Consider the following 10,644-nt stretch of genomic DNA (forward strand, 5'->3'; position numbering starts at 1 on the left):
CCGACCCTGCTTCGGCGGAGCCGAGAGAGGCCTCAGTCCGGAGCCTTCCGGTCCGCGGCTCGGTCCCCGCTGGACGCTTGATGGGAGGGGCCGTAGGGCCGAGGCGTGCGTGCGGCAGCAGGAGCGTTAGTAGCCCAAAAGCCTTGGCAATCCATGCGTTGGGTTTTCTGCTTGCAAAGGAAGGATTCCTATTTCACAGTTCTAGTAAAGAGAACTCGTGTCAATAAAGTTATTAATTCAGTGGTGCCAGGCTTTAAAAATAAAGGCGTAATGGTGAGGAACAAACCTCTGTGCAATGAAGTCTTGGTGAGTTACTCTATCCTGGGCCTTAGTATAAGACCCATGGCAAACAAAAGTAAAAAGCTTTATGCTTTTGCAGTATAGTATAAAGTGTGGTGAGGCTGTGAGTTTTCTGCCATGGAGCTTTCTTCCATCTTGGTAGTGGGTTTTGTGCTTATATGATTTGACCGAAGTGTTACAAGTGAGGAGGTGACAATGCAGTCTGGTCTGTTCGTCTTCCAGGGGGATTGAAGATGTGCATCCGAGATGACTCTTCAGGAACTGGTGAATCAGGCAGCAAGCCTCTACTCTGATAGAAAAGCAGTTTGGTTTGATGAGTGCAATGGCAAACCTCCAACTTTCTACACGTATGCGACGGTGGTTAAGCTTGCCGTGGAATTAACAACTTTCCTTCAAAAGCACTGTGATCAGCAAGGAAAATGTGAAATAGGCCTTTACTGCTATCCAGGAATAAACTTACCATCTTGGATCTTAGGGTAATGGTTTGAATGCTTGCAATCTGTGTTGGGTTTTTATGGGTGATCTCTAAAAGCAAATTTTCAGTTTGTTCATATTTTAATAACAAAAATGCAGCAATACTGTAGTAATACAGGCAAGAGGCACTGGTGTCTTGCATTCTTTAAGGAAAAATATGGCAGTATTATAATCTTGAAAAACCCCTGGTAAAGTTGTTTTGAATCTTAAATTGATTGATCTAAAGTGTCTGTAACTGTTTCCTTTTTTAAAAAGTGATGAAGCATATTTATAGAACTATAAAAAATTAATGGCAAGTATCTGTTGTGCTTGTTGAAAAATGGAGGTGATCCAACAGAATAAATGTATCTATACCAGAAAAGGAGTACGCAGGTTTTTTAATGTATTTTTGTCTTGCTAGAAAAAAAAAAGTGATGCATTGAAAACAAGTTTCGTGCTTTAAGGTAAATGAGCACACAGTTCAAAGTTCCATTACAAACATTGTAGGATAAAGTAATGAGCAATGCAGCACTAAAGCGACATTGATTATTTAATGGCCAGAAGATTGAAATGTTTGTGATCTCAGTATTCAAGTTAATTCATCCATTTTTGAAACCCTACTTCTGCTGATGAATCCTAATGTTTATATCCTTTACATATGTCTTATATATCCACTGCATTTATGATGCAACGTAGAATTGCAGCATCACAAGCATATTGTCTTCAGCTGATGTATACGGCAGCAGTTGTGCTTCCTAGGGGGATGCTCTGTGTCAGTATTTTATTATTGTCACACAAGAGGATGTATCACAGTTGAGTATTGAGTGAAGTCAGTGAGAGTGTGCTGCAATCATAAACCTCCCAGAAGCACTGAGGAGTGTTCTCACTTATCAGAAAACACTTTTGCCACCAGTCCAGCAGTGGAGCAGGTTGTCCAGGGATGTGCAGATACTATTCCTGGAGGTTTTCAAGACCTGACTGGATAAAGTCCCAAACAACCTGGTTTGGTGTCACAGCTGGCCCTGCTTGAGCAGGAGGTTGAATGAGGCATGCTGGGGTCCCTTGCCACCTGGTTTATCCTATATCCCACTGAACCAAGCAGCAACACCGTTTTCTTTTGCTGTGTAACTGGGAAATACTGGGGCGTTTTGATCCTTAAAACTGTTGTTGCTGAGTCGTTAAGTGCTGTATATGATGCAGAGCAGGTTTAGGTGATGCCAGTGGTTATTCTAGTACACAGAATGTGGTGGTTTCCAAGTCTGCATTCTGAATCTCGTCATTACTGCAGTGATAAATCACTTGCGCAGAAAGGAGATGTAATTAATTGTACGCGGGGACCTAGCCTTAGAAGAAATGTGAAGATTTATGGGAGCTGTGCATATTTTGGTTGCCACTTTTGGCTTGGCTTTTTGCGGCTTGCATAAATTCAAGTGCTTGTCTTTATCAAGTGAAGCCACTAGAGGGGGGGATTGTAGTGAGCAACTGTTGAGGAAGCCCTACAAGGTAAAGTGCAGTGAATGAGAGCAGAATGATACTTAGTGTTCCTCTGCTCGTTTATTAGGGAAGAAATTCGAGTACGTGCTCAGATTTTATTATGATGGATTCTTTAGACTAGTAAGAACAGCAAATGTTTTCAGTTTGCAGACTTCAAGTGGATTTTTTAAAATATGTCTTAAAATCTATATATGTGAACAAAAAGCTTGTATTTCATTTCCTGGTCAATAGCAGAAGCTTTTCAAATGTGCTGTTGATGTCAGTGATACCTTTGTCATCAACAGCCTGGTTGGCCATAAATAATGTTGAATATTTTCATCTAGCTCTAATCTTTTTCCTTGCTGTAAAATACCAAAAGGCAACACTGATTATTTTTCTACTTTATTTCCAACAGAATGTTTAAAAGTCATGTTGTGGATACATTTTCTAGCTCTGGGAACTATAAAAGGGTAAAAGAAATGTTAGTGAAATTTGAGGATTTTCTTAATTAGTTTTTTTAAACAAGTTTAAAACATTGTGTCTTCTTAGAATCCTTCAAGTTCCAGCTGCCTATTCTCCTATTGATCCAGATGCACCACCAATGTTATCCACTTACTTCATGAAGAAAAGCAATCTTCAGTATGTCCTCGTTGAGAACAACAAAATAAATGTAAGTGTTCAGGCTTCTACAGGAAGCATTAAAGGGCAATTTAGAAATGTGTAGCTATTCAGGTTGTAATTAGCTTGGTTGGGGTTGTTTTATTTCTTCATGTCAAGTGGTTGTCTTTCTCATTTGGAAAGAACATTATAAAAATTAGCAGTACAAAGTACTTTTCCTCCTCTTCAAAAAAATTGCCTACTTTCCTATTACAGTGTTGTCCAGGCAAGCTTATTGGGCACTGGCACTGGAAGACTTTTCCAGACTTGTTTCTCCATATGTCAAAGATGAGAGTTGGAAATCTTTGCAATAGTTGAAAAAACTTCTGCATTTAATTCCATGGTTTCCTTTTGTCCAGCTCCTCCCAGATCTTATACCCTCACTCATTGCAAAGGGAATAGTCAAGATTAAACCATCTAGTTATAATTCAGAGTTCTTGGTTTTCTGCTGAATTCTGTGTTTTCTCTTTCCATTATTTGCTTACAGAATCGTTTATTTCAAATTTATAAAGTCTGTGTTCACTCATATTTAATATATAAAAATGCATGAGCTTAAAACTGTCAGATGTGTGTCCTCAAAGAGTAGAGGCATGAAAAATCAGTTTGTATGAAACGCTGTTTGATATTTCATCGCATAAAGTAGATCAATAATAGTACATCCTGAGTTCTGCTGTTTAAATTTTCTTTTCTCTTACAGAAATTCCGGATGTCCCATGTTAATTATTTTAACCACAGTTCTTCCACAATAGAACATATTGGTTTAACTCTCTTCCAAATGAGCTCGAGCAACACTGATTTAAATTCACAAGTAGACAATGTGACAAGTAAATATGAACCTTCCAAAGCTATGGCTAACTCGCAGCCAGGATATACTATTCACCCAGATCAAACCGAAGTAGAAACATCAGAAGGAACATACATGGATGTTGGCCAGAAGTACTCTTTAGCATATGTCTTGCATACATCAGGAACTACAGGGATCCCCAAAATAGTCAGAGTGCCTCATAAATGTATAGTGCCAAATATTCAACATCTTAAGTAAGTGTGGTTTCCAGTTTCCTTTTAAATGCTTTTACAAATTTGACACATAGGGTATTCCGGCTTGCAGCTTAAAAGAAATATATAACAAAATTAATTATTAATTATTATTCATTATATTTACTGTGTTCTGTAGTTTTTAAGTCCTAATTCCTTTTTAGGCTACCTAGGTTTCTTTCTGCTTCATTTAATACTTCCTAAAAAAAAATCAGAAATTATGGAAAATACCATCTTTTTTTGTTTTGTTTTGTTTTGTTTTGTTTGTTTTAAATGAGCATCCATTAGTTGAAATACGTCATCCAACATACTGTATTGGTGTGTCAGGTGGTGGGTATCTTAGTCAAGGACCTCATTAAGTTTAATCAGTAGTTACAGACTTGATGCAGGAGCTCCTGCTCAAGTTGTCTGGTCTTCCTATGCCTGTATATTCAGAGCAGCCCTTAAGACCTAAGCTTTGCTGAAGCACATTTCTTTCATGCTGCTCTTCTGCTTTGAAAATGTTTTTTAACAACATGCGTTAGACCTGTAATTCCTAGCTTTCTTCTTTTAGATCCATATTTGAGATCTCATGGGATGATTTGCTATTCCTGGCTTCTCCGCTGACATTTGACCCATCTGTGGTTGAATTGTTTGTTGCTCTGACAAGCGGAGCCTCTATTCTTATAGTACCAAACGCTATTAAAATGATGCCTGTGGAGCTGTCTGCTGCTCTGTTTCACCATCACCATGTGACAGTGTTGCAGGTAGGCAACACCTAAGATAAGTGTCTTCAGTGTCTTGCTTCTCACCCTTCCTAATGTGTACTGCTTTTTCATCAGTCTAGATGCTAATGAGAATAGAACAGATGTGTTCTTCCTTGAGGGTGCAGCTCATGCTGTCCTTTTTGCTATAGAGTATTAACTGATTAGAAAATTACCATTTGATTGAAGCCTCAACCATTTTCTGACAGAAACCAAGGAACTAAGGATAAAAACAGTGTAGGTCTTAAGAAACCATTAATTCTTAAGAATTAATTATTCTGTTAATTAAACTGTTGGTTCTGAAGAATCTGGTAATGGAGTAACCTGTTACAGACATTTTTAGCACTTTTTAATGGGCTTGATCTTGGAGCCTTTCCTCATAAACAACTTTTAAGTTTTAATGGTAGCCTCGATGCTAAAAATACAACTAAACCACTTCCATTTGTAGGATGATAAAATGTTTGTTGCTTTTACAATAATGAGAGCAAGAGAATAATTGATTCCACAATAACAACACATTGTTTTCAGGCTACCTGTTTATATGGGGCTTCATGTGCTCCTTGTGCCTTAGCATGCACCATCTCCTATATTGTCTCAATTTTGGTAGTTTTAAAGTTCATTTTGGGAAAATTTACTTGAAGTTACGAGCATCCAGTGTTGCTGAGTAAGTCTAACTCTTTTCTTGTAGTGTAACAAGGTGTTTCGTGAAACTGTTAATTGTGTATGGAAACATAAATTAGGAAGAGCCCTTAGAAAAGGATCTCACTTGTAACTGATTTTGAACAAAATGAGTATGATCTGATTAGCCTATTAATTATGATAAATCAGCCCCTAAGCCTTGCTTTGCCATTAGTGGTGTAATTCTGAAGTGTTTGCACTCAGAGAGAGCTGAGATTTCCTTTTCTCTTGGAGGAATGGTGGTAGTTGAGATTGTAGGGAATAAATTTAAGATTAATGAGTAGTTAGATGAAGTTTTCCACAGCAGAAAAAAATCAACTAGTTACGAATATTTTGTAACTTTATTATCTGCTCTTATTTATTATAATTACTACAAATCTCAATAGTGTAGATTTTCCTATCATATACAAGTTTCTTGATCAGTTTAGCAAAATTTTTAAAGTATGGGTTTTAAGACTTTGTAAGATACAGGGGGTTTTAAGCATGTTAAGCATTGACAGAGAAAGATGAAATTTGGTGAATGGAAGCATTTGAGATGTATTTTTAAGACAAGTTTGATTTTGTGTTTTTGGGTTTTTTTTATCATTTTCTTAATCAGTGAAGGAAGTGCTTCCCAGCTGGATTAATGACAAAAATGTTTTCCTTAGAGCTTAACTGATGAACAATTTTATGATGTTTCTTAAATTATAGCAAGCCATTACGTTCCCCTCTTGACTTGATTGAGCAGACTTGAGAAATCTGAAAAGTTACTATGAGAAAAAAAGAGTAATTTTTTTCCTCTGTCATTTTTTCACTATAATTCACCAAAGTTAAAATGATCAATTGAAAAGTGATGGTCTTCATCTGTTACTAGAAGAAAATAACCTGGTAAGAAATAATTCCATTGATTTTGCAGTCCTCTTTACTAGAAAAAGTAGGCAAGAATGAAAGTGAAATGTGTCTGTTAAAATGATTTGTTGTTTTTCCTTTCAGTGTAAGGGCTCTACATCACCAGTAGTTTGACAGGAGTTGTATTTAAGGAAGTTGGTTTTTTTGCTTTTAATTCCCCTCCTTCCTCTTCTCCACCTTGCCCATTTTAGAATAAGATGAGAAGGCTTTCAGAAAAACTAATCTTTGTGAACTGTTAACATTTACAAAAATCATGAATAAACCAGAATCTGGCATCCTTGGAATTTTTAGTGCTATGGAAAGATCTTTGAATGTTCTATGTGTAGGTTAATCACTTGTATAGGTTGTTTTTGCTGTAACATTCTGGAATTAAGGGGGAAAAAAGCTCAAATAGTAACATCAAGAGAATACTGTGATTGCTGCTTTCTGTTTCAAAGTAATTAACATGAGAACTAATGTACACACACTTTAGGTAATAGCTGTGGCACACCAGGAAACCCATAACACATCTAAGTAAAGAGGAAACTGCAGAAGAACATAGATTGGTGCTGATAGTACTCATTAAGGCTTCATATAAGAAACAAAATCTCACAGAACACCGTGGTGATATATATACTGGTATCTGATGGTTGATGCCATCTGCTCTACATAGATGATTGTTAAGTGCATCCACAATACAGCTATGCAGTGAATATGGTAAATCAGGACGATGGCTACAGATACACTGAAAAAATATAACAGGTCTTTCTCTTATCGTTTTAATCTATCATTCAGGCAACACCAACACTTCTCAGAAGGTTTGGAGCTCACATTATTAAATCAACAGTGTTGTCTGCAAATACTTCACTTCGTGTCCTAGCCCTTGGTGGTGAAGCATTTCCCGTATTGAATCTCTTGAAAAGCTGGAAGCATAAGGAGAACAAAACAAGTATTTTTAATCTGTATGGTATTACTGAAGTGTCGAGCTGGGCCACTTGCTACAAGATTCCTGAAGAGGTTTTTAATGATGATTTTAGGTAGGAAAATTCCCTGTTTTCATGGCTTGTGAATGCATGTGAATGATAAAAATGACTGGAAATAGAATCTTGGTCTCCTGTTTCCCAGGCCACTGAGTCCTGATGAGTGTTTATGCTGGTGGAAGTTACATTTGTTTTTAATGTAGAAATAGACTAATCCAGTCTATTTCTCTATTAGTCTCTAATCCAAGAGAGACTAATCCAGTCTCTCTTGCTGTAATACATCCTCCTCAAGTAAAAGTTGATGAATGATTCTTGAATGACAGAACCACAGTCTAAAATTCTGTGTACCATTGACCTGTTAAGTTTCACATGATATGTCCTGTTATAGTCATCTCTGTATCTAGACCTCTTCCTCATTCCAGCCTGTGATTCCACATGCTGAACCTGGACTAGCCTTCTCCAGGGTGTGCTGTCTCTCACTACGTGGCACTGTTGAATCAGTTTCACACTTCTGCTGTCAAACGGCTCTTACCCAATTTGCTAGTAGCTTCAGTTAGCCACACTCTTGGTCATCATGAGATTTTTCCAGTAAGATCGTGCATGGTCAAAGAGAATAAATCTAACACAGCTGTCAGTGAGAATAAAGAAATGGGGCTAACTTTTAATCATAGGCCTGGAACAAAGATATAGTCATAGCTTAGTGCTGTCAAGTTTGGAATGTTACTTCTGAGATTTACTTGTGTTAAGCAAAAAGTGCTCTAGTTTATCTTCAGATGTTTTAAGTGTATATACGTGTGTTTCTTACTGCCACTGTGCTTTTGACTATGGTTTTTAAAACTTCACAAATAATCACTTGAGTAGAGAGGAGGTCCTGGTTTTTTTCTAATACTGCAGAGTACACTATTCGGCAAATGATTCCACTGATACTCCTTGACCAGTATGCTCGGCAGAAATTTGTTCAGAGTGGGTCAGCCATGGTCTCACTTTTTTATTTGTAAAGTAATTTTAAAGTAATAAAAAGCGATTTTACTTGAACTTCCAGAATACTTCCTTTTCATCATTTAGCATTCTGCCTTTTTTCACTCAATTTCTGACTTCTGTTTTTTTGTTGTTGTTCATTGTATTTTATAAAGAAAGTGTCAAGATCATGAAAGGTACTTCCAACTAGTTCAGTGTTTCATTTGCTCTTTGAAATGTGTAATTATTCCCTGGCATGATAATTATACATTCAACTTGAGTTAGATGTGTTGTATGAAACGGGATATTTTGGACAAATGATACGATACATTAACCTGGTGCTTCAACCCGTGAAGAGTGAAAATGGTGGATGGTCATAAAGGGTTATTAAATTCTCATACAAAACTCATTTTCATTCTGATTTCTCTGAGTTCAAACATAAAATATAATACTTCATGATAGAAATTGAACTGGAATCCATGCCTAATTTCATATATTACCAAAGTTAGTTGAAGTTAACTTTGCTTTATAAATTTTGCTATACTAAAGAAAATACATTTTTCTCTACTCTCACTCAGAAATAGTGTCTATATGAAATAAATGAGGTACTGCAAGTGCTTGAAGAGGCTAAAGAATGAAGAGAAAGTAAGCAGTCACTCTTCAGTCAACAGAAGTCTATAATAGATACATAGTTGGCATTGAAATTACAGTTTGGCATTGAAATTACAATTTCTTTTATTTCAGTCTTTTCTGAAAGATTCAACTGTATTTGTTGCCACAACATCAGTAATAAAATAGAACAAAAGCTCAAAGGACAGGGAAAGAATGAATTAGAAAGCAGCTACATATGTTTAAATTGGTTGATTTGATGGAAGTTTCAACTTAAAAGCTGGCTGAAACTCTCAGAGTTCTTTTGGGGTTTTTCAGGGTCTGTTCAAGCCTTATTTTCTGTAATTCTGTGGGGTTTTGGCATATGAAAATGAAACCCATGCACACTGACATTTCTGATTTTGAACAAATTGAGATGTTTTTAAAGAACAAACATTTGTAGACAGAAGCCCTAAGCATCTACTTTTGTTCTAATACCAAACCTTTAAAAGAGAGAGCTTTAAAAAGTATGCTAACTCATTTCTAGAACAGTTGTTTTGTGTTCAGAAGATTTTTACTGTTTCTGTCTTTTAATCTATTTAGAAGTGATTTCTCTATTCATTTGGGATCACCACTCCTTGGAACAAAAGTTGAGGTCAGAGATGCCAATGGTTCTGCAGTTCTGGAAGGCGAAGGACAAGTATTTATAGGTTACTTTATATTTCTTTTTCATCTAAGATATTTTTCTTAATTGACTGAGTTTTAATAATATGTTGATTGTTTTATTTGTCTGCCTCTGATATACAGATTAATATAGAATTTAAGTTCCTATTTGGCTGGGAACCTTCTGATGGTATTTTAAGTTGTTGGAATGATGATCAGGAAATTACCATCATTTTATCTGCACATCGTGCTTTCATTATATTGACCTTTTTTCCTTTTTGCGTCTTGACATTCTCAGTTGAAATAGGTTTTGTCTGTTAACCGAATTTAGCTGCACAGCCCAATTTGTACATTACAGAAGTTTAGATATTGATAATAATCTTTTAGTACTTCTTACAATGCTTGTTTGAGTATAGGAGAATTTGACAAAATACTCATTGTAATTTTCATTTACAGTTAGCCATCTAATGTATAGGACCACAACCTTTTCTTGTATAGGTGGTGAAGAACGAATCTGCTTTCTTGATGATGAAGTAACTGTACCCTTGGGCACAATGAGAGAAACAGGGGATTTTGTAAGAGTGCAGAATGCAAAGCTGTTCTTCTTGGGCCGGAAAGACAATCAGATTAAACGTCACGGCAAACGTTTTAATATTGAATGTTTGCAGCAGGTAACGTAACACCTAGTAAGTAGAGTTATGCAAGTATAAAAGAGCAGGGATAAAGAATGCATCATTATCATCAGAGATGGGTACTTACTCGTTTTCAGATGACTTTTAGGAGTCTTAAAAAAATTGGGAAGGCGTATTATCAAAAATCTAGTCGTGTAATTTAGAGAGGAGTTTGGTTCTTGGAAATCTGTTGTATTGTATGGTTTCTTCCAGGAGAATTGAGAACTGTATGAACACTCTGAAAAATACTGTACTGCAATGCTTGTACAGTGATTGTTCTACGAGATTGTCAGACTCGTGGAATATATCTCATTGATGGCAATTAGGCAAATAAGACATATATCTCTGAGTTCATTTTTATGTGAAGAAGTACAGACTTCAGCTACAAGAGAAGCTATTTCATAGGATACGATGTAGAAATGTGAGGCAAATATTTTTTAAATGTGTACATTTTTAATTGTGATTTTTACTCCTTTTACACTATTGATGAATTGCATTTCAGAGCAAGACTAAGATTTTTTTTAATTACAGGCTGCTGAAGATCTTTGTCAGGTAGAAGCTTGTGCAGTGACCTGGTAT

General features: G+C 36.3%; 1 protein-coding gene across 1 annotated transcript in view; it reads left to right on the top strand.

Annotated features, from left to right (window-relative positions):
* The first annotated feature begins 546 nt into the window (after window positions 1–546).
* Window positions 547–10,644, top strand: part of AASDH (aminoadipate-semialdehyde dehydrogenase) — a 17,886-nt gene continuing 7,788 nt past the window's right edge. Inside the window, 8 exon segments of the mRNA XM_010021912.1 lie at window positions 547–776; window positions 2,776–2,896; window positions 3,581–3,921; window positions 4,472–4,664; window positions 7,002–7,243; window positions 9,335–9,441; window positions 9,893–10,065; window positions 10,597–10,644. Of these exon segments, the coding sequence (XP_010020214.1) occupies window positions 547–776; window positions 2,776–2,896; window positions 3,581–3,921; window positions 4,472–4,664; window positions 7,002–7,243; window positions 9,335–9,441; window positions 9,893–10,065; window positions 10,597–10,644 (1,455 nt within the window).

The sequence above is a fragment of the Nestor notabilis genome, unplaced genomic scaffold (assembly GCF_000696875.1).
Source record: "Nestor notabilis isolate BGI_N333 unplaced genomic scaffold, ASM69687v1 scaffold16079, whole genome shotgun sequence".
NCBI lineage: Eukaryota > Metazoa > Chordata > Aves > Psittaciformes > Psittacidae > Nestor > Nestor notabilis.